This window comes from Mus musculus, chromosome 17, assembly GCF_000001635.26.
Source record: "Mus musculus strain C57BL/6J chromosome 17, GRCm38.p6 C57BL/6J".
Taxonomy (NCBI): domain Eukaryota; kingdom Metazoa; phylum Chordata; class Mammalia; order Rodentia; family Muridae; genus Mus; species Mus musculus.
Genome location: NC_000083.6, coordinates 20,487,290 through 20,511,183, shown reverse-complemented (window position 1 = coordinate 20,511,183; position 23,894 = coordinate 20,487,290). Strand labels below are relative to the sequence as shown.

Below are 23,894 nucleotides of genomic sequence, written 5' to 3'. Positions count from 1 at the left end.
GAAATCAACCAAATAGAAACAAAAAGAACTATAGAAAGAATCAACCAAACCAGGATCTGGTTTTGTGAGAAAATAATAAGATAGATAAACCCTTAGCCAGACTAACTAGAGGGCACAGGGAGAGTATCCTAATTAACAAAATTAGAAATGAAAAGGGAAACATAAAAACAGCACCTGAGGAAGTCAAAGCATAATCATATCCTACTACAAAAGGCTATAATCAACAAAACTGGAAAACTTGAATGAAAGGGAAATTTTTCTAGAGAGATACCAGGTACCAAAATTAAATCAGGATCAGATAATCGATCTAAACAGCCCCATATCCCCTAAAGAAATAGAAGCAGTCCTTAATCATCTCACAACCAAAAAAAAAAAAAAGACCTAATTTCAATTCTCCTCAAACTATTCCACAAAATAGAAACAGAAGATACTCTAAGCAATCCATTCTATGAAGCCACAATTACTCTAATAACAAAACCACACAAATATGCACCAAAGAAAGAGAACTTCAGACCAATTTCTCTTATGAATATCGATGCAAAAATACTCAATAAAATTCTCACAAACTGAATCCAAGAACACATCAAAACAATCATCCATCATGATCAAGTAGGCTTCATGCCAGGGATGCAGGGATGGTTTAATATACAAAAATCCATCAATGTAATACACTGAATAAACAAACTCAAAGACAAAAACCACATGATCATCTCATTAAATAATGATTTGACAAAAAGCTTTTGAAAAAATCCAACACCCATTCATAATAAAAGTCTTGGAAAGATCAGGAATTAAGACCATACCTAAACATAATAAAAGCAACATACAGCAAACCAGTAGCCAACATCAATCTAAATGGAGAGAAACTTGAAGCAATCCCACTAAAATCAGGGACTAGACAAGGCTGCCCACTTTCTCCTTACCTATTCATATAGCACTTGAAACCCTAGCCAGAGCAATTAAACAACAAAAAGGAGATCAAGGGGATACAAATTGGAAAGCAAGAAGTCAAAATATCACTATTTTCAGATGATATGATAGTATATATAAGTGACCCTAAAAATTCCACCAGAGAACTCCTAAACCTGATAAACAGCTTCAGGGTAATAGCTGGATATAAAATCAACTCAAAGAATTCAGTGGCCTTTCTCTACATAAAGGATAAACAGGCTAAGAAAGAAATTAGGGAAACAACACCCTTCACAATAGTCACAAATAGTATAAAATTCCTTCGTGTGACTCTAAGTAAAAAAGTGTAATATCTATATGATAAGAACTTCAAGTCTCTGAAGAAAGAAATCTAAGAAGATCTCAGAAGATGGAAAGATCTCCCATTCTCATGGATTGGCAGGAATAATATAGACAAAATGGCTATCTTGCCAAAAGCAATCTACATATTCAATGCGGTCCTCATCAAGATTCCAACTCAATTATTTACCGAGTAAGAAAAGGCAATTTGTTGCTCTTTTTCCACATCCTTGCCAGCATCTGTTGTCACTTGAATTTTTGATCTTAGCCATAATGAGTGGTATGAGGTAGGGCCTCAGGATTGTTTTGATTTGCATTTCCCTAATGATTAAGGATTTTGAACATTTTTTTTTCAGTAGCTTCTCAGCCATTTGGTATTCCTCAGTTGAGAATTCTTTGTTTAGCTTTATACCCCATTTTTCAATAGGGTTATTTGATTTTCTGGAGTCCATCTTCATAACTTCTTTGTATATATTGGAAACACTCCTCCATTGTTGTTTGGATTGCAAGCTGGTACAACAATTCTGGAAATCAGTCTGGTGGTTCCTTAGAAAACTGGAAATAGTACTACCAGAAGATCCAGCAATTCTACTCCTGGGCTTATACTCAGAAAATGTTCCAATGTATAATAAGGATACATGCTCCACTATGTTCATAGCAGCCTTATTTACAATAGCCAGAAGCTGGAAAGAACCCAGATATACCTCAACAGAGGAATGGATATAGAAAATGTGATACATTTACACAATGGAGTTCTATGCAGCATTAAAAACAACGAATTCATGAAATTCTTAGGCAAATGGATGGATGTTGAGAATATCATCCTGAGAGAGGTAACCAAATCACAAAAAAGCACACATGATGTGCACTCACTGATAGGTTGATATTAGCCCAGAAACTTAGAATATCCAAGATACAATTTGTAATACTAATGAAACTCAAGAAGAAGGAAGACCAAAGTGTGGATACTTCATTCCTTCTTAGAATGGGGAACAAAATGGAAAGAATTACAGAGAAAAATTTGGAGCTGTATTGGAAGGAAGGACCATCTAGAAACTGCCCCACCTGGGGATCCATCCCATATACAACCACAAAACCCAGACACTATTGCATATGCCTGAAATATTTTGCTGACGAGACCCTGATATAGCTCTCTCTTGTGAGGCTATGCCAGTGCCTGGCAAATATAGAAGTGTATGCTAACAGGCATCTATTGGATGGTACACAGGGCCCCTATTGAAGGAGCTAGAGAAAGTACCCAAGGAGGTAAAGGGGTCTGCAACCCTATAGGAGGAAAAACAATATGAATTAACCATACTCCCCCCCCCCAGAACTGTGTCTCTAGTTGCATATGTAGCAGAGGATAGCCTAGTCAGCCATTAATGGGAGGAGAGGCCCTTGGCCTTGAGAAGATCATATGCTCCAGTACAGGGGAATGCCATTGCCAAAAAACAGGAGGAGGGAGTGTATAGAGGGCTTTGGGGAATAGCATTTCAAATGTAAATTAAGAACACATCTAAAAAAATAGGTCAATTTGCAAACTCATCTGGAATAACAAAAACCTAGGATAGCAAAAACTGTTCTCAACAATAAAAGAACTTCTGGGGAAATCACCATGCCTGACCTCAAGCTGAACTACAGAGCAATTGTGATAAAAACTGAATGGTACTGGTGCAGCCACAGACAGATAGTTCAATGGTATAAAATTGAAGATCGAGAAATGAACCCACACACCTTTGGTGACTTGATGTTTGACAAAGGAGATAAAACCATCCAGTTGAAAATAGACAGCATTTTCAACAAATTGTGCTGTCTCAACTAGTGGTTATCATGTGGAAGAATGTAAATTGATACATTCTTATCTCCTTGTACAAAGCTCAAGTCTAAGTGGATCAAGGAACTCCACATAAAACCAGAGACACTAAAACGTATAGAGTAGAATGTGGGGAAAAGCCTCAAAGTATGGGCATAGGGGGGAAATTCCTGAAGAGAACAGCAATGGCTTGTGCTGTAAGATCAAGAATCGTCAAATGGGACTTCATAAAATTACAAATCTTCTGTAAGGCAAAAGACACTGTCAATAAGACAAAAAGGCCACCAACAGAATGGGAAATTATTTTTCTTAATCTTAAATCAGATTTGGGACTAATATCCAATATATATAAAGAACTTAACAAGTTGGACTCCAGAAAAGTAAATAGCGCCATTAAAACTTAGGGTATAGGGTTAAACAAAGAATTCTCAACTGTGAAATACCAAATAGTGAGAAGCACCTGAAAAAATGTTCAACATCTTAATCATTAGGGAAATGCAAATCAAAACAACCCTGAGATTCCACCTCACACCAGTGAGAATGTCTAAAATGAAAAATTCAGGTCACTGCAGATGCTGGCAAGGATGTGGAGAAAGAGGAACACTCATCCATTGCTGATGGGATTGTAAGCTGGTACAACCACTCTGGAAATCAGTTTGGCAGTTCCTCAGAAAATTGGACATAGTACTACTGGAAGATCCAGCAATACCTCTCCTAGATATATGCCCTGAAGATGTTCCAACTGGTAACAATGACACATGTTCTACTATGTTCATAACAGCCTTATTCATAACAGCCAGAAGCTGGAAAGAACCCAGATGTCCCTCAACAGAAGTATGGATACAGAAAATGTGGTACATTTACACAATGGAGTACTACTCAGCTATTAAAAACAATGAATTTATGAAATTGTTAGGCAAATGGATGGGTCTGGAGGATATTATCCTGAGTGAGGTAACCCAATCACAAAAGAACACATAGGATATCCACCCACTGATAAGTGGATATTAGCCCAGAAACTTAGAATACCCAAGATACAATTTGCAAAACACTTGAAAGTCAAGAAGAAAGAAGACCAAAGTGTGGATACATCCTTCCTTCTTAGAATGGGATATCAAATCCCCATGGAAGGAGTTACAGAGACAAACTTTGAGGCAGAGCCTGAAGAAATGACCATCCGGGGACTGCCCCACTTGGGGATCCATCCCACAAACAACCACCAAATCCAGACACTAGGCAGATGCTAACACAAGTCTGCTGACAGGAGTCTGATTTAGCTGTCTCCTGTGAGTCTCTGCCAGTGCCTGGAAAATACAGAAATGGATGCTCACAGTCATCCAGTGGACAGAGCACATGGTCCCCAATGAAGGAGCCAGGGAAAGGGTCCAGGGAGCTGAAGGTGCTTCAAGCCACATAGGAGCAACATCAATATGAACTAACCAGTCCCCCCAGATCTCCTAGGAACTATACCACCAATCTAAGAAAACACTTGATGGAACTTGTGGCTCTAGCTATAAATGTAGCAGAGGAATGCCTAGTCGGTCAACAATGTGAGGAGTGGCCCTTGGTCCTGTGAAGGCTCAATGCCCCAGTGTAGTGGAATGCCAGGACCAGGAACAGGAGTGGGTGGGTTGGTGAGCAGGGGAGTTGTGAGGGGATAGGCGATTTTCAGAGGGGAAAATAGGAAAGGGGATGACATTTGAAATCTAAATAATGGAAAATATCTAAAGAAGAAGAAGAAGAAGAAGGAGGAGGAGGAGGAGGAGGAGGAAGAAGAAGAAGAAGAAGAAGAAGAAGAAGAAGAAGAAGAAGAAGAAGAAGAAGAAGAAGAAGAAGAAGAAGAAGAAGGAAGAAGAAGAATAAAACGAAGAAGAAGAAGAAGAAGAAGAAGAAGAAGAAGAAGAAGAAGAAGAAGAAGAAGAAGAAGAAGAAGAAGAAGAAGAAGAAGAAGAAGAAGAAGAAGAAGAAGTAGAAATTAGGAATAAAAACATCCTTTTTGTGATCTATGCAAAGTTTATAGCAATTTTCTTCTTCATCCTGATAATTTATATGAGATAGAGTTTAGGAATGAGTGGTTAAAATATTTGGCCTAGGAAATTTAAAGTTGGTATAACACTGAAACCATAGAACCTTTAACTACTGCTAATTCTTATTCTAGTTGAGAATGAAAAATGGCAGTTATGGCAGGAAGAACCACAAAATGCATTGTTTGGAAAGAAAAGTGTAAGAGCGATTAGCACTATAAACCAAGGCATAAGACAAAGGAGATGCTATATTTACTAAGAAGCTTAGTGACATTGAAAGGAAATATTCTCATCCTTAGTTGAGTTTGGGGTAAATTTAACAGGGCAAGACCCCACCAAGTTAAGATTTTAGTATATAAAAAAGAAAGCTTGAGGTGTTCCTTGCTCATCAATTTTTTAATTATTCTATAATCTTTTTTACACCTCAGTCATCATCCCCTTCCCAGTCCACCCTGAGGCCATTCCCCATCCCATTCCTCCTCCATTCCTGTCTCAAAGATGATGTCCTCACTAACAACCACACCACCAGTCCTCTCTGCTTCCTGGGGCCTCAAGTCTCCCAAGGGTTTGCTACATCTTCTGTCTCTGAGAACAGACTAGACATTCCTCTGCTATATAGGTGTCAACAGCCTAATATCTGTTGGCTGGCTGGTGGCTCAGTGTTTGAGAGTTCTCCGGGGTCCAGGTTGGTTGAGATTGCTGGTCTTTCCATGGGGTCACCATCCTCCTCACCTTCTCCCAGCTTTCCCCTAATTCAAGGAGAGGGGTTCCAGACTTAGATCCATTGGTTGGTTATAAGTATCTGCATCTGATTCTTTCAGGTGCTTGTTAGGCCTCACAGGGGGCAGCCATGTGGGGCTTCGGTTTATAAGCACACCATAGCATCAAATACCCAACATGATGCCATATAGTTGATGTTTGTAAGGGTACATCTCAACCTTATTTGGCCTTAGATCACATGTAGTATATTACATTTTGAATGTTATCACATGGAGAGAAAGTGATTCACTGGATCTTTCCATAGACCTTTAGAGAGCCACTGGGGATATAAAGTGTATCTCACAGCACCTGGAAGACCATAAGAAGTCATCACATATAGCTATTGAAATGGAAACAAGATTGCAGTGAAGAAATGGGAAATGTAAGGTGACAGATTGTTGAGATACTGAGAAATAAGAATCACAAACAGTAGACCTAATGTGAGACAAAATGAATGTTATGTTTATAAATGGGATTTGTGTAGCTATCTAAGCCTCTGAACCAAAACTCCCAAAGAATAACTATGGAGATACTATCTTCGGTGATACCCTGCTTAGTTTCTGTAATGCTTTGACCCAGTATTTTCTTACCATGTTCCTATTTAATACTGGGGACAGAAAGACATATTCTTTACTGTAGTGTAGTGGAAATATTAAAAATAATTTGGGTATTAATTCAGATCACAGCTACAAAACTGCCTTGTGTCTCAGAAGAAACATTTAGATGTTGGAGTTTTGAACTAAATTGAGACTTCTAATGTTGTAAACAAAGCATTATTTACATGCTGTTCATTAGGCTATGGTGAAATAGAAAAGGAGTTGGGTTGTTTGCATGAACAATACATTCTATAGGCTTAAATATTTGGACACTTGCTTTCTAATTAGCTCTGATCTGTAAGGACACTCTAATATTTCAGTAGATGGGCCTCTGTACAGTATGAATTTACTAATTGTTGCTTGTCAGAGTTTATAGCATGAATCCACTTTAATTTCCCTCACTTTGCTTCCAAGTTATTTAGCAACAAAGGGACAGTACTGAAGAGTATTCAAATACTTAGAAAATTTTCTAGAGAGATATTCTGAGACTGGGATTTGTTTTATTTCTGTATATTAATTCTGCACATATTTATCTCCTTTGACCATGCTTACTGTGTTTACTGCCTTTAATCATCTTTATAGTTCTTCACAATATTTATCTCTGCTCTGCTCCTGTTGGCAACAACTGAAAACCCAAATGCATATTAAAATTTACCTTTAATGCAAGAGACAATGTAAGGAGTTTATTTTGTATTTTTATCAATGTATTGAGAATTTCACACATTATAACTTGATCATGGTCAGCCTTGTTTCCAAATTCCCTTAGATCTGCCTACTCCTTTAAATTATTACATTTTAAAATCCATCAGGTGTTTTTTTTATGTGGCTTAAGTACTCTTAGTTCTAGTGAGTGACACTGAATGCATTCAGCCTAATTGCTACTCATATAGTTATAGCAAAGTGAATCTCTTGTTTTCCCAGCTGCTATCAAATACAAGTAGGATTTCCAGTAGTATTTGTAATTCATAAATATTAGCTCCCTCCTCACCACAGTGCTGGAATATTATCTGTCTTGAACTTGCATAGGTCTTGTGTACACCAAAACATAATACCTTCATGAATAGATTTATCTGAAAAATTATGAGTAATAAAATATGAGAAATCAAAAACATACTGACTTGCAAGGCTCATGTGTAGTCCTTTGCAGTCATTGTTCTGGACAAAAATCTTCAAGAGAAAAAAAATAACCAACCAATGAACCCTAGATTTAACAAAAAAGACTGACTTTATAAATAAACTGACATATGAAACAGTGGGGCAAATATATCATAAGGAACCTTCTACAATACAATAGGGACATAGGTCCACGGAATGAAATGGAGTCTATACTTATCACATACAACTGGTGAAGATCCTGTGACTATAGACTATAAGGAAAAAATAGAACAATTGTGCAGTGATAATATAATGATTTTGAAATAATCTCCCCAAATATTATTACATGATTACACTAATATCTTGAAAGACACAATGATTCAATCTAAGATCAACAACAATAAAAAGTTGTACAGCATTATTACAATATTATTATTATTTTGTATTACTTAATTAGGTAAAGCAAAATCTAGAAAAAATGGAATAATGACTCATCACAAATGGACCTAAAGTAGGAAAACACATAGAAATGATGGATGTGATATTCATTACCCACCAACTGGGGTTATGTGAAAGAGCAATATAACCTTGTAAGATTGAAGAGAGAGTATAAAAAGCTAGAAAGGTGCAAACCAGGGTGAGGATTTTCTGTGTGGCTCTGTTTTCAGGAGACATTCGTTGTGAAGCATGTGTGCTAAGAATACCTTGAACCCTCTTCTTGTGTCCATAAAGTGTCACAATCATGAATGTGCTGGAACATACAATGAGTACAGAAAATAAGACTTCAGGGAATACCCAAAATGCTATGTACACTGTATCTACTACTTTGTCACGACCTTGAGAGAGGCAGAATTCAAAACCTCTCTTTTGTGTCTTATTTTTGCTGTTCCTTTTGGTGGATGCATTCAAAGGAAAAAAAGTATTTACTAGCAGGCACACAATCCAGCAGAGTAAAATCAAGAGTCCTATTAACTTTGTAGTTTTGATTTTGATTTCCTTCCAGTAGGAGTTCCTGGGACTGATGGTGATTGCCTGAAAGACACTCAAGAGACAGGTGGTGCTGATGGACATGCTCCTGCCAAGCCTTTGAATATATAAAATATGTTTGCATCCAACATCATTGAAGAACTGGTTCCAACCAAAAGCTGCCATTATCTGGGCAGGACCTTTGGAGAGAATGATCAAGAAGTTTGATGTGAACACATGTATAAGAATCAAGTCTACAATCTTTAATGTGCATTCCTTGTAGTAAAGAATTAGATAATATAAAAGAAGAAAGATGTTTCCCAGAATTCCAAGTATACTCTGAACTAAGAGTATGATTCCTATTGCCATGTTCCTGGACTCCATTCTGTCGTTTAGTAGTTTCTGCTTTAAATTATAGAAACAACAACATTTGTGAACCAAGGCATGTATTGAAGATTTCTAGGTAGGGTCTATGTGAGCAAGAATGAAATAAGCTCAAATTTGTAAAGTCACGGTATGCAGCATATCAAGACTCTGATTCAAAACAATATTTTTCATTATTAATAACTTGTAATGAAATTATTGAAGCTTATAAATGGACAAATTTATGAAGAGAGTTTTCAACGTATTTAGTAGAAAAGTTATCATAAATAAAGGGAATACCTCCCCACTTGGAGAACCAATGGCTAGTAAATTCAAAGGTACTAATTGCTGTATTCTACAATTTTATATTGAATTTCTGTTTAAAAGTCATATTTGAGGAAAGAAACAAGAAAGAAATTCATGAAATTCTCATGTTGTGTAAAAGACCTAAAATTGTATATGTTTTACAACAGAGTGGATATGTAGTCTTATAAAATATATTCACTATTATGGATAGAAAATAAATAAGTACACATTAAAATTTCAAGCATGTTACAGTGAGAACTATTGCTCATCAAATCACTACCTCTTAAAAACAGAGAGAAGTGTAACAAATAATTTTGTCAATATCCTATTTCTAGTTGTGAAGTTTAGGAATTCTGGTAATACCTCGGTCTAAATAATTAATGGTTAGATCTTGCCATGACATTTCTAAAATCCCAATACCACAACCTTTGGATTCCTATAATTTATACTACATATGATATTCTGTGCTTTCCTGTGTGGGCTGAACACTAACTATATTTCATTTGTGAATTACAGTGAATATTTTTTACCTCATATCCCTAAAAACATAATATGGGTTGATAGAAGGTTCATGTAAATACATTCTATACATTGTAGGCAGAACTATCTCTTAAGTATAAATAGCAAGTAGCTACAGAGCCAGATCATGAACACTAACTTCCAAAGAACACAAATATTAATGACATATAATTTGTAAATTCTTATGACTTTACTTCAAATACTGTCCTCAATCTTCTTTTCCTTTGTTGTGTTTGGGCGCTCCTTCAGGTAGTTGCATCAAACATAGGAAAGTATTTGACATGATATAAAGAAATTACATAAAGAATTATAAAGGCAGAACACCTGGGATCTTCTTAAATTTTACCCACCTAGAGTACTTAGATTACTGAGGTACTTGAGCACATGCCCAGGAATTTGCTTTAGTAGAATGTGCCATGGCATATCTGTGAGTGTAGAGTTTCCAATAACAGTTAATGAAAAACAACCCAGTAGAAGAGCTGGCATGATATTTGAGACACGGTGAAATCAGGCATTTGGCAGTAGAATGCCACCAGTATTTTAAAATCAAGCATAAGGATTTAACTCTCAAGTAAATACCTATGATTTCATCTTTACACTGTATCATTTGGACTAAATCCATTTATGAATCCCTAGGTCATTCTGCCAGATCCCCAAAACTGACTTTTTTTTTAAGCAGAAGCCCCAGACTTTTTTTCTGAGTAGGAACACACAGTCTAGTCACATTAGTAACATCAACTTAAATAAAAAAATCTCAAAAATGAGTACTTACTTAAGGTGCTATTTTGTTAAGATACATCTAAATTGAATTGAAAACTACAAAGGAAGCTATCAATAATTACTATATACCCATGTATAATTTCTACCATTTCTAAAGAGTGAGAGAAGATTTTGTAGATGATTGTCTATATTAAAATTGTAATTCTGTGCTGTTTTGTGACTCAAGATGACAACATGACCTGGCTGCTTGAACTGTCAAAAAAAAATGTGTTCAGTGATGCTATGTCAGCTAAGTTTTGAAATATTTAACTTATACTCCAGTTTCTTTTCAATGAAACTAAAATGGTGGCATCATATGGTTTTTATAGAGTCTAAATCAATAGAAATTGCCTATGTCTAAGTTTGATTTGATAAGTTAAGGCAGATACAATAGGTAATTTTTACATCAAATACTTTATGGTTTCATGCAAACAAAAGCAGTGGTGGCATAACTTAAATGAAGACAGGTATAACGTTATTTTCAAAATATATAATCTGCTATAAAACATGAAAAGCATTATATAAATTAGACTGTGGCAAATATTGTTATTACTGCAGTGGGCTGAAAATTTAGTTGACAACTTGTTTCCCTTCAGGTAGGAGGATGTATGTTCAATCTTAAAAGCTCAAATAAAAATTAACTAGTGTCATGTATTCTTTTAAAAAGTATTGTTATTTTATTATAATAAAGTTACATAACTTCCCCCTTTATGTTATATAATTATATATGATAGATATATAATATATGTGCATATACATAATATATAGTATACACATGAATGTATAATCATATTATGGAATATCATATATATATATAATATAAATATACATATATTTGAAATATGGATTAAATATTCACAAAGATATACTATATATTATAGGTATAATATATTAGACATACCATATACATGAGTAAATATATGTATATATCTAAATGTTTACATATATGAGTATATATGTAAAATGCAAATATATTTTACATTTATACATTTTTATAGATTTACATTTATACATATGTTTATATATTTCTATAAACATGAATACAGCCACAGTCTTTAAAATGCTACCTATAGTTATACTTTCAACATTTCACATTTTATACAGAGAACCACATGAAACTGAATGTAGATTTTGAAGTTCAATTCTTACTGATACACCTACATTTCGATGCAAGCACATAAGGCTCTGATTATTTCTGAAAATGTGAAGAAAAATTATAAGAACTTGTGAAAAGAAAATTTTGTTTTGAGGCATTTCCTCCTAGAAATCTCAAAATGTCAAAATGTCTACTCATAAGTCCTCATGAATATGATTTCTAAAACACGAACAGAATAGGTATAACAATAGACCTACTAACATTTTTCACTTTTGGTCAAAGATTGGAGAAGCAGACAGAAATTGTTTGAGATCACTGAATAGCCACCCTAATGTACTAGAGTTACAAGCATGTGAAAGACCATGTCCCAAAAGTAGCACCATAAAATAATAACAGGGATTATCCTCTAAATAAACAAGTACAATAAATGGAAAATGAACTTCAACTCACAATGTACAGATATGTATACACAAATTAATGAAAGTATCTTGTTAGCAATTTGAAATTAAAGTCTTTTATTTATGAATTTCTACATCTAGCCAAACTTTTAGTAAAAAGTTTCCAAGAGTTGCTTAAGTAAAAAGAACAGAAACTGAGATTATGAAAGGTTATATATCATACAATTTTTTTAAAAAAGAAAATATATGCTATGGACATAGTCATGAGGATCACATTTTTTCTTGTCACACTAAAAGTTACATGTACCAAAAATATCAGTAATAAAAAACTTGAAAACACTTTCTGTTTATGGTTAAGCAACAACAGATTATCACTAGATGATGGAAAATGACAAAGACACATGCATCCTATAGGACTATTGTACAGAATTCACCATGGCAATGTTACCTCTTCTTCAACATACCCAAGTTCAGGATAGAGAAACACCTGATTTTATTACCTAAGGTGGTTTAACTTACAAAATTATCCACTATTAGATGACTGTTTTTTTTTTTTTTTCATTTTATTCTTCATAAGAAAGATGAAGATGTTATACAAAAATCTATGATGGTCATATTCAAAATTAGTGTATAGTTCATGTAAATAAGGAGGACTAAAAACAAAAATGACATAATTACTATGATTTCTAAGCACCTTTGATGTAAAATAAATTTGAACTGAAATTATTTATTTAAATTCATCATCAGAGAAGATTTTAACATACATTATTTAGAAGTCAGAAATTAGCAGCAGGCCAGCAGCACTGTTTACTTAACCAAATCTACTTATACTCATAAAATTTTCTTCTCACTTAGCCGAGAATCATCTACGTGTTTCACCCCAGAATCCCTTCTTCAGTCTTGAGCATTTACCAAAACTATCATTTTTTCTCTGCAAATGCAGAGACTCAGTACAAATTGCATACATACCTCACTCCTTTTCTCAGCAGAACTATCAGCTTGGTGTGTAGCTCCTGAAATGACAGCACTGTGAAAGAGAAAGGGAGCATAATCCTCAGATAAAGGAACAGAACATGTGATTTCAACTCCCTCAGAATTGTAATTTTTATGTCACATCACATGGCAATAACAGAACTTTCTTTGGGAGCCAATAACTGTCCTGAGACTTTCTAGGTATTTCAATTCACTAAAGATGATTTCTCAATAGGATGAGTGTCTCAAAAGAGATAAAGTGCTTGAAGAATCTCTTGATTTCATAATCACTGAAGGCTGATGAAGAAGGAACATGCTGGGAATATAAGTGTTTGATATATGGAAGATGTACAATGAAACCTGTGTTTCTCACTAGAATTCATCTTTCTTTTGGTTTGTTCTTACACACAGAGAGAGAGAGAGAGAGAGAGAGAGAGAGAGAGAGAGAGAGAGAGAGAGAGAGAGAGAGGAGAGAGAGAGAGAGAGAGAAAGAGAGAGAGAGAGAGAGAAAGAGAGAGAGGGGAGAGAGAGAGAGAGAGAGAAATACTATATATACATATACATAAACAGACACATATATAACCAGACACATACACACACATACACACACAGAGGCTTTTTTTCAGGTCTCACAGCTGTCTCATTTTAGAGGTATAATACTGAACGAAGAGAAGCTAGTCAGGGATTCAAGGATAGCTAATCCAAAAAAGAATCTGTATTAGAAATTGTTCCCCCACTTTGTGAAACAGAGAGCAAGATAACTGGATTCGAAGCATTAAACACGCTAAAAATGTTTTAAAATGTTACCCCAACAATACCAAGAATCAAGAATGAGTGGCTAGCATAGAGAATCACAAGTGCTGTATGATTGGACTTCACATTTCTTTTTTGATGATAATGTCAGTTAGAGCTAGGTAGCAGTTCATGATTTTGAGGGAGGCATTCTGATCATAGCAATCTGTCCAATTTCCCATTTCTCAATTCCTGTGATAGTTAGAAATTAAAACACATCCATCATCCCTGCCTTACATCCATCTAGGATCATCATCCCTGATTATTCCCAACTAGGCATTCTATTCTATGATATATACTACAAGCTGTCATATTTCTGTAGTTTATCTTTTTTCACCACATCCAGGCAACTTCATGTATTTTTTTTTTTTTTTGCTTTTTCCTTTCCTTATATCTGCCCCCAGTTGTAATATCTGAGCCCTTTGAACTGTATGCTTCTCCCAACATTGTATAATTCTGTGGTACACAAAGTTAAGGCACTTCCATTTATGTTAATGCCTGCCTGTGAACCCTGAGTACTGTTCTCTGGCCCATTGCTTTCTAGCCCTTGAAAATTATCCTAGTTTCTTCTAACTCTCCCGTGCTTTCTGCCCTTCACATGTTATTTCCTCATAATTTTATCCTTCTTAAGCAGTATCACCTCCTTACAATCCCCATTTTTCCTGATACAGTTTACTTATTAAATAACCCCTTCTTTGAGATGGGTGGGTACCCCACCCCTCAACCAGGGGCTGTGGCTATACACTGGATATGGTCTCTACAAGTTCTCTCTCCCCTGAGTTGGGTATTCTGGGTAATATTCTCCCTGTTGGGTCCTGGGAAACTCTTGGGTCCCTGGCATCTGGGATTTTCTAGTAGCTATCACCAGTTTCCCCTCAGACTGGTACACACGTCCTTTCATTTTCCTGACCCTCTGTACTTATCCCTGTTTCCTCCCATACCAGATCCTGCCACCCTTTTCCCTCCCCCTCCTCTCTCCCTCCCAGAACCCTCTCTCTCTCTATGTCCCATGATTGTTTTCTTCCCCCTTCTGAGTAGGACTTAAGCAACCACACTTTGGTATCCCTTCTTCTTGGAATTTATATTTTCTGTGAGTTGTATCATATGTATTCTAATCTCCTCTTTTTATTTTTATTTTTGGATAATATCCACTTAGCAATGGTTACATACCATGTGTGTTATTATGTGACTGGGTAACTCACAAAAGAATGATATTTTCTAGTTCTATCCATTTGTCTGTTAATTTCATGATGTCATTGTTTTTAATAGCTCAGTAGTACTCCATTGTGTAAGTGTATCAGATTTACTATATCCACTCCTCTGTTGAGGGCCATCTGGGGGTACCAGCTTCTGGCTATTATAAATAATGCTGCTATGAACATAGTGGAACTTGTGTCCTTGTTATATTTTTGAGCATCTTTTGGGTATATGCCCTGGAGTAGTAGAGCTGGGTTCACAGGTCACTATGTCATATTTCTGAGAACCCCCACCAGACTGATTTGCAAAGTGGTTGTAACAGTTTGTAATCCTTACCGCATTGGAGCATTACTCTTTCTCCACATCCTTGCCAGCATCTCCAGTTACCCGAGTTTTGGACTTAGCCATTCTGACTGGTGTGAGGTGGATTCTCAGGGTCATTTTGGTTTGCATTTCCCTGATGACTAAGAACATTGAACTTTTCTTTAGGTATTTGGTGGCCATTCCAGATACCTCAGTTGAGAATTCTTTGTTAATCTCTATACCCCATTTTTAATAGGATTATTTGGTTCTGTGAAGTCTAACTTCCAGAGTTCTTTGTATATATTGGATATCAGCCTTCCAGTGGATATAGGGTTGGTAAAGATCTTTTCACAATCTGTGGATTGCCATTTTGTCCTATTGATAGGGTCCTTTGACTTACAGAATCTTTTCAATTTTATGACATTCCATTTGGCAATTTTTGATCTTGGCGCATGAGCCATTTGTGTTGATTTTAGGAAAATTACCTTTTTGCCAAAGTGTATGAGGCTCTTTTTTTTTTTGATATATTCTTCATTTACATTTCAAATTCTATCCCCTTTCCTAGTTTTTTCTCCAAAAGTCCCCTATATCCTCCCTCTGCCCTGCTCCCCAACCCACCCACTCCTGATTCCTGGCCCTGACATTCCCCTTCCCCTGTTCTGGGGCATATAATCTTTGTAAGACCAAGGGCCTCTCCTCCCATTGATAGCCAACCAGGCCATCCTCTGCTACATAAGCAACCAGAGACACAAGATCGGGGTCGGGGTTATTGGTTAGTTCATATTGTTGTTCCTCCTACAGGGTTGTAGACCCCTTTAGCTCCTTGGGTACTTTCTCTATCTCCTTTATTGGGGGCCCTGTGTCCCATCCAATAGATGACTGTGAGCATCCACTTCTGTATTTGCCAAGCACTGGCATAGCCTCCCAAGAGATAGCTATATCAGGGTTCTGTCAGCAAAATCTTGCTGGCATATGCAATAGTGTCTGGGTTTGGTAGTTATTTATGGGATGGATCCCTGAGTGGGGCAGTCTCTGGATGGTCCTTCCTTCCATCTCAGCTCCGAACTTTGTCTCTGTAACTCCTTCCATGGGTATTTTGTTTCTCATTCTAAGAAGGAACGAAGTATCCACACTTTGGTGTTTAAGGTTCTTCACTATTTTTTTTCGCAATTAGATTCAGCATATCTGGTTTTCTCTTGAGTTCCTTGATTCACCTGTACTTGAGCATTGCAAAAGTAGATAAAAATTTGCATTCTTATACATGCCAACCACTAGTTCAACCAGCACCATTTGTTGAAAATGCTGTCTTTTTTCCACTGGATGATTTTTGGCTTCTTTGTCAAAGATAAAGTGACCATAGGTATGTGGGTTCATTTCTGTGTCTTCAATTCTATCCCATTGATCTTCTTGCCTGTTCCTTTACCAATCATTCAGTTTTTATCACTATTGCTCTGTAGTACAGCTTGAAATCAGGGATGATGATTTCCCCCAACTTCTTTTATTGTTGAGTATGGTTTTCGATAACCTGGGCTTTTTGTTGTTCCAGATGAATTTGAGAATTTCTCTTCCTATCGCTCTGAATACTTGAGTTGGTATTCTGATAGGGATTACATTGAATCTGTAGATTGCTTTAGACAAGATGCCCATTTTTACTATGTTAAGCCTGATGATCCACAAGAATGGTAGATCTTTCTATCTTTTGAGGTCTTCTTCAATTTCTTTCTTCAGAGACTTGAAGTTCTTGTCATATAGATCATTCTCTTGTTTGGTTAGTGTCACACCAAGATATTTTATGTTGTTTGTGACTATTTTGAAGGATGCTGTTCCCCTAATTTCTTTCTCAGCACATTTATCCTTTGAATAGAGGAAAGCTACAGATACTTTTGAGTTAATTTTATATCCAGCCACTTTGCATAGATTATCAGCTGTACCAGTTTTCTTTTGGATTTTTTTGGGGGGTAGCTTATGTATACTATCATATCATCCACAAATAGTGGAATCGTGACTTCCTCCTTTCTAATTTTTATCCACTTGATCTTTCGCTGCCTAATTGCTCTGGCTAGAACTTCAAATACTATATTGAATAGATAGGAGGAGAGTGGACAGCCTTGTCTTGTTCTTGATTTTAGTGGTATTACTTCAAGTTTCTCTCCATTTAGTTTTATGTTTGCTACTGGTATGCTGTATATTGCTTTTACTATGTTTAGGTATGGACCTTGAATTCCTGATCTCTCCAATGCTTTTAAATGAATTGGTGTTTAGTTTGTCAAAGGCTTTTTCAGCATCTAATGAGATGATCATGTGGGATTTTTTTCTTTTAGTTTGTTTATATAGGGGATTAAGTTGATGGATTTCCATATATTGAACTATCCCTGCATCCCTGGGCTGAATACTACTTGATCATGGTGAATAATCTTTTTTATGTGCACTTACATTCCATTTGCTAGGATTTTATTGAGTATTTCTGCATCAATACGCATAAGGGAAATTTCATCTAAAATTCTCTTTCTTTATTGGGTCTTTGTGTGGTTTAGGTGTGCCTTCATAGAATGAATCAGGTAAAGTTCCTTCTGTTTCTGTTTTATACAATATTTTGAGAAGTGTTGGCATTAGCTCTTCTTTAAGGGCTTAAAGAATTCCGTGTTAAAATTATCTAGCCCTGTATTGATTTTTGGTTGGAGGTTTTTAATGACTTCTTATTTCCTAATGGGTTATAAAATGGTTTATGTAGTTTACCTGATCTCAATTTGTTACATGATCTCTGTCTAGAAAATCTTCCATTTCATCTAGATTTTCCAGTTTGTTGGGTTTATTTTTTGTTTTGTTTTTTTGTTTGTTTTTATTTTTGTTTTTGTTTTTTGTTTGTTTGTTTGTTTTTGTTTTTGTTTTTTGAGAATAGGCTTTTGTAGTAGGATTTGATATGTTTTTTAATGTCCCTGGTTTCGATTGTTATGTGTCCCTTTAGATTTCTGATTGTGTTAATTTCAAAATATCTCTGTGCTCTTTAGTAAGTTTGGCTAAGGGATTTTCATTCTTGTCAATTATCTCAAAGAATCAGCTTTAGGTTTTGTTGATTCTCTTTATTGTTATCTTTGTTTCTATTTGATTGATTTTTAACCCCAAGTTTTACCTTTTTCTGCCTTCTAATCCTCTTGGGTGTGTTTGCTTCTTTTTGTTCCACATTTTTCAGGTATGCTAGTAAATTGCTAATGTAGAATTTCTTTATGAGGGCATTAGTGCTCTGAAGTTATTTTAGCATTGCTTTCATTATAGCCCATATGTTTGGGGATGCTGTGTCATTATTTTCAATGAATTCTTCAGCATCTTTAATTTCTTTATTTCTTCCCTGACTGAGTTATTAGTGGTTAGAGCTGTTCATTATTCCTGAGAATTTGAGTTTTCTGTTGCTTTTGTGGTCATTCAAGTGTAGTCTTAGTCTAGGATGGTCTGGTAGGATGCATGGGATTATGTCAATCTACTTGTAAATGTTGAGGCTTGCTTTGTGATGGATTATATGGTCTATATGAAATATATTATATTGGATATTTCTTGCAGTCCATTTGAATCTGCATTCACTTTCTCTTTTTTTCCATTTTTTATTAGGTATTTAGCTCATTTACATTTCCAATGCTATACCAAAAGTCCCCCATACCCACCCACCCCCACTCCCCTAACCACCCACTCCCCCTTTTTGGCCCTGGCGTTCCCCTGTACTGGGGCATATAAAATTTGCGTGTCCAATGGGCCTCTATTTCCAGTGATGGCTGACTAGGCCATCTTTTGATACATATGCAGCTAGAGTCAAGAGCTCCGGGGTACTGGTTAGTTCATAATGTTGTTCCATCTATAGGGTTGCAGATCCCTTTAGCTCCTTGGCTACTTTCTCTAGCTCCTCCATTGGGAGCCCTGTGATCCATCCATTAGCTGACTGTGAGCATCCACTTCTGTGTTTGCTAGGCCCCGGCATAGTCTCACAAGAGACAGCTGCATCTGGGTCCTTTCAATAAAATCTTGCTAGTGTATGCAATGGTGTCAGCGTTTGGATGCTGATTATGGGGTGGATCTCTGGATATGGCAGTCTCTACATGGTCCATCCTTTCATCTCAGCTCCAAACTTTGTCTCTGTAAGTCCTTCCATGGGTGTTTTGTTCCCAATTCTAAGGAGGGGCATAGTGTCCACACTTCAGTCTTCATTCTTCTTGAGTTTCATGTGTTTAGCAAATTGTATCTTATATCTTGGGTATCGTAGGTTTGGGGCTAATATCCACTTATCAGTGAGTACATATTGTGTGAGTTCCTTTGTGAATGTGTTACCTCACTCAGGATGATGCCCTCCAGGACCATCCATTTGCCTAGGAATTTCATAAATTCATTCTTTTTAATAGCTGAGTAGTACTCCATTGTGTAGATGTACCACATTTTCTGTATCCATTCCTCTGTTGAGGGGCATCTGGGTTCTTTCCAGCTTCTGGCTATTATAAATAAGGCTGCTATGAACATAGTGGAGCATGTGTCCTTCTTACCAGTTGGGGCATCTTCTGGATATATGCCCAGGAGAGGTATTGCTGGATCCTCCGGTAGTAATATGTCCAATTTTCTGAGGAACCACCAGAGTGATTTCCAGAGTGGTTGTACAAGCCTGCAATCCCACCAACAATGGAGGAGTGTTCCTCTTTCTCAACATCCACGCCAGCATCTGGTGTCACCTGAATTTTTGATCTTAGCCATTCTGATTGGTGTGAGGTGGAATCTTTCTTTTTTAACATAAATAAATTTATTGGATTTTAAAATGTTTAAATTCCATTAAAATGTTGAACTTGTTGAGTATTTCATCCTTATTATGATACATTTTCACACACGTTAATATTTCAAGAAAATATAGCAATCTATTAAGAAATACTATTTTTTCTGTTTTCCTTTCATTTTTATAACAAATATGTGTAAAATATAAGGAACCAATTAATGTATGTCTTTTATTCTAGTGACCAGTTCCTCATAATTTTTTTTTTTTTTTTTTTTTTTTTTTTTGGTTTTTCGAGACAGGGTTTTTCTGTATATCTCTGGCTGTCCGGGAACTCACTTTGTAGACCAGGCTGGCCTCGAACTCAGAAATCTGCCTGCCTCTGCCTCCCAAGTGCTGGGATTAAAGGCATGCACCACCACGCCCGGCTCCTCATAATTCTTAATCTATTATTTATATTACAAAATTAAAATGAATGGTTTAGATGTCAGGGCCAGGGCTAGTTTTCCTTTATGGTTTAAAATAGAAAATACTAAGAGTAGATTGTATCTTTTAGCAACCTTTTTGAAAGTTACTAATCATTATTTTGATCTGAAAGAATTACCATAATGCAAAAAGACAGTAGCTCGGTTGAACTTAGATGTCTTTCTTTCTCTCTTTCTTTCTTTCTTTCTTTCTTTCTTTCTTTCTTTCTTTCTTTCTTTCTCTCTCTCTCTCTCTCTCTCTCTCTCTCTCTCTCTCTCTCTCTCTCTCTCTCCCCCTTCCTTCCTTCCTTCCTTCCTTCCTTCCTTCCTTCCTTCCTTCCTCTCTCTCTCTCTCTCTCTCTCTCTCTCTCTCTCTTCATTCTTTATGCTTAGTTCCTTGGTTGATTGTTTGGCTCTGTTTTACTTTTTACATTTTAAAAGGTCTATTTATTTATTTATTTATTTATTTGATTTGATTTTTATTTTTTTTCCATTTTTTCCATTTTTTATTAGGTATTTAGCTCATTTACATTTCCAATGCTATACCAAAAGTCCCCCATACCCACCCACCCCCACTCCCCTACCCACCCACTCCCCCTTTTTGGCCCTGGCGTTCCCCTGTACTGGATTTTTAAACCTTTCATTGATTCACTCTCTTTTCCTCACAGATAATAGCAAAAAAAATCATCTTAATGAATCTTATTGCACAATATATTGATTCAAGCTATGACTGGCAAGGTTATTTCTTAGTCCACATAAGATAGTTTGAGCTGTAAAATATTGTGCCACTGTACTGTAGAAATGGATGGATGCCAAAGCCAATTAACAAACTGAAAAACTAAAAGGATGAAAGAGTAGATTAACAAAAGCTGACTATAGCAAGGATATGAAACATTACAGTGGAAATGTAAATATGTGAAACAACTTCTTGGAGTTTTTCTTTATCTTCAATTGACTACATGGAATGAGTGTTTATAACTCAGAATGGAAAGCCACAGGGAAATCTGCTGTTCAGTAAATCGCTGCCCATAACTATTCAGAGTTAAAGAACAAAGTTAACAATCAATTCAAGCAGGCAGCTTTGTCCATAGACATTGCCCTAAGTCTGGAGAGTAAGAACCTTTCTGACTAATATTAAAACAAAGTTCTTTAATATAGACTGACCTTGGTATTTAAACATGTGTGTAAGTGGAGAATTACATGGTAACACGGAAGGGCATGTATATTAGAATAATTTTTCTTCTAGTTTTTCTGGTATTATCAATGATGGAAAAAGGATTTTTAAAAAACTTACTCATGTTCTAAGGAACTAATAAATTGTCTTTGAACCTTGTTCACTAGATAAAAGAATGGCTGAGCCTTTTATTCTGAAAATTACCAAAGGTGAAGATGGACTATATTAAAACAGAAGCCCAAAGCTCAAAATATGAACAGCATATTTAATTTTTGCCCTGAAATTACATATGTCATTTAGAAGTGAGTAATTCAGGGGCACCATCAGATTGTCCAAATTGAGAAATAAACTTACTGTGTTTTCTGTGGACTTTATATAGGCCTGCTAACAAAATTAGAAGAAAATTCTGAAACTCCAGTAAAAATGGGCAAGGAAGAATTCTACTTGTTTCCTTTGGTTTTGATTTAAGGCCGTTCTGCCTTTCCCCCTTTCCCATATCCTTGGCTGTAATGTGTTTCTATCAGTGCAACCTGTTTTCATATGAAATGTTTCTTGGTTCATGCCTGTGAGCAAATCAGACCAAGAAGAGTCATCCCTGAATTATTATTATCAGCTGTCTCAGATGATGTCATGCAACCTGTGGATAGAGGAGAATATCCACTAACAAGGATTACAGTTTGTTTTATTGCCTAATACAAGGCCTCAGATGCAGATCCTAAGGAAAGAAAGAGGTTCTGGATTGTAAGGGCAGTGGAAGAGTCACCAGAAAGAAATTTGTATTGATTAATGTGACAGCCTTGCTTATCAATGATGTTAGAAGTACATATATTTCCAAACATATGAGTTAAATATATATCTGCTGGATACCTTCAAATCTGCATCCATAATTATATGGATAGAGAAACACATGTCTTGATGTTCTACTGGATATTTTCCCTGGGATCCTGCAGTTTCCCAAGTGTGTGTGTGTGTGTGTGTGTGTGTGTGTGTGTGTGTGTTTGTGTGTGTGTTTGAGAACACTGAGGACTATATAAGAATCAAGGAAGATTTTCATCTTGAGGGAGAAATGATGACAGGTGCATGTTTCTGTTTTCATATTTTCTATATAGGCAGCTAAGTTACTCATGCCAGTCATTCAGATTTTATGTGAAAAATTACCTACAATAAGTGCTATTATTCATTTATTAATTTTCAGTGTTCTTAATTCTTTACCCCTACCATATATATTGATTCAAATTTATAAACTCATTAAATTTTTATCACAGAATTCCCATTCCAACTCTGAAATTTAGTACTGAATTATTTTCTTCCTGTTTATTTTGTTCTCACAAAGGAGAAATGAGGATGTTTTAAAATTAAGTTGGGCTTCCATGTGTAACAAATGTAATTGCATGTTCTTACCTTGTCATGTGTTTCATGCCACATGGGTTTCTGTCAAGTCCTCAAATAAAGCATGGTTCAAACAATGGTTGACCTTGTGCTTGACAAAATTCTGAAAGTTGAATTGTGCTTTTATAAGAGAACATGATTCTACTGAGAGCACTAGCTCCTAAATAGTAAGTGAAGCATGGCAGACAGAACTTGCCTATGTTATGAGGAGCTGATAACAAATCCTGAACCTAGCAATTAGAAGAGGGAACATTTTCTCTTGTAAAAATGTCTTAAGCTCTATTAGAGACAATATCTAAATGTTCATTAGCTATTCTTTGGTTGTCAGGAATGCTTTTGTCCATTTCCTGCTTCATGAATTTGTAATAAGTTTATTCACAGTATTATGGACATGTTCATATGACACATTGTCTGCAATGGTTGGCCCTGAGAGCTATTTTCTAGTCTGTCCTATACTTGTAAAGTGACGAGACAGTGTCAGACAAGTCTGTCTTAAAGAGAAATAATCACATATGTTTATTTTTAAAGAAATAAATTCATTTTTATTTCATGCAAAAATTCCAACAAAACAATTATACATTAAATAAGGCTGAGAAATAGAGGAATGTGGTTAATATTTAATGGTGAACATAACATATGAACCTATAAATATATAGTCAAAATGATATTTACAAAGAATGGATGGAAAATTACATGAGGAAAGCATTGTTGTCATTGTGACATTATTGTGTGTTGGATAAAATGTTGATGTGGTACTAAGTAAGCAAATCACAGAAATGTAGTACAGAAAATATTCAGATATTAACAGTCATTAGACAGTAAATGTGTCTTGACAGATTCATTTTGGAACAAACATAGTAAAAAGATAGACTTGAATACAAAGTTGATCATAGATTAAATATTTCATGCACTTTTTGTTT

General features: G+C 35.9%; 1 protein-coding gene across 1 annotated transcript; it reads right to left on the bottom strand.

Annotated features, from left to right (window-relative positions):
• Nucleotides 1–7,988: 7,988 nt before the first annotated feature.
• On the bottom strand, nt 7,989–8,885 carry Vmn1r225 (vomeronasal 1 receptor 225). The gene has a single exon (NM_134194.1). The coding sequence runs from the start codon at nt 8,883–8,885 to the stop codon at nt 7,989–7,991; it is 897 nt and encodes a 298-aa protein (NP_598955.1).
• Nucleotides 8,886–23,894: the final 15,009 nt, after the last annotated feature.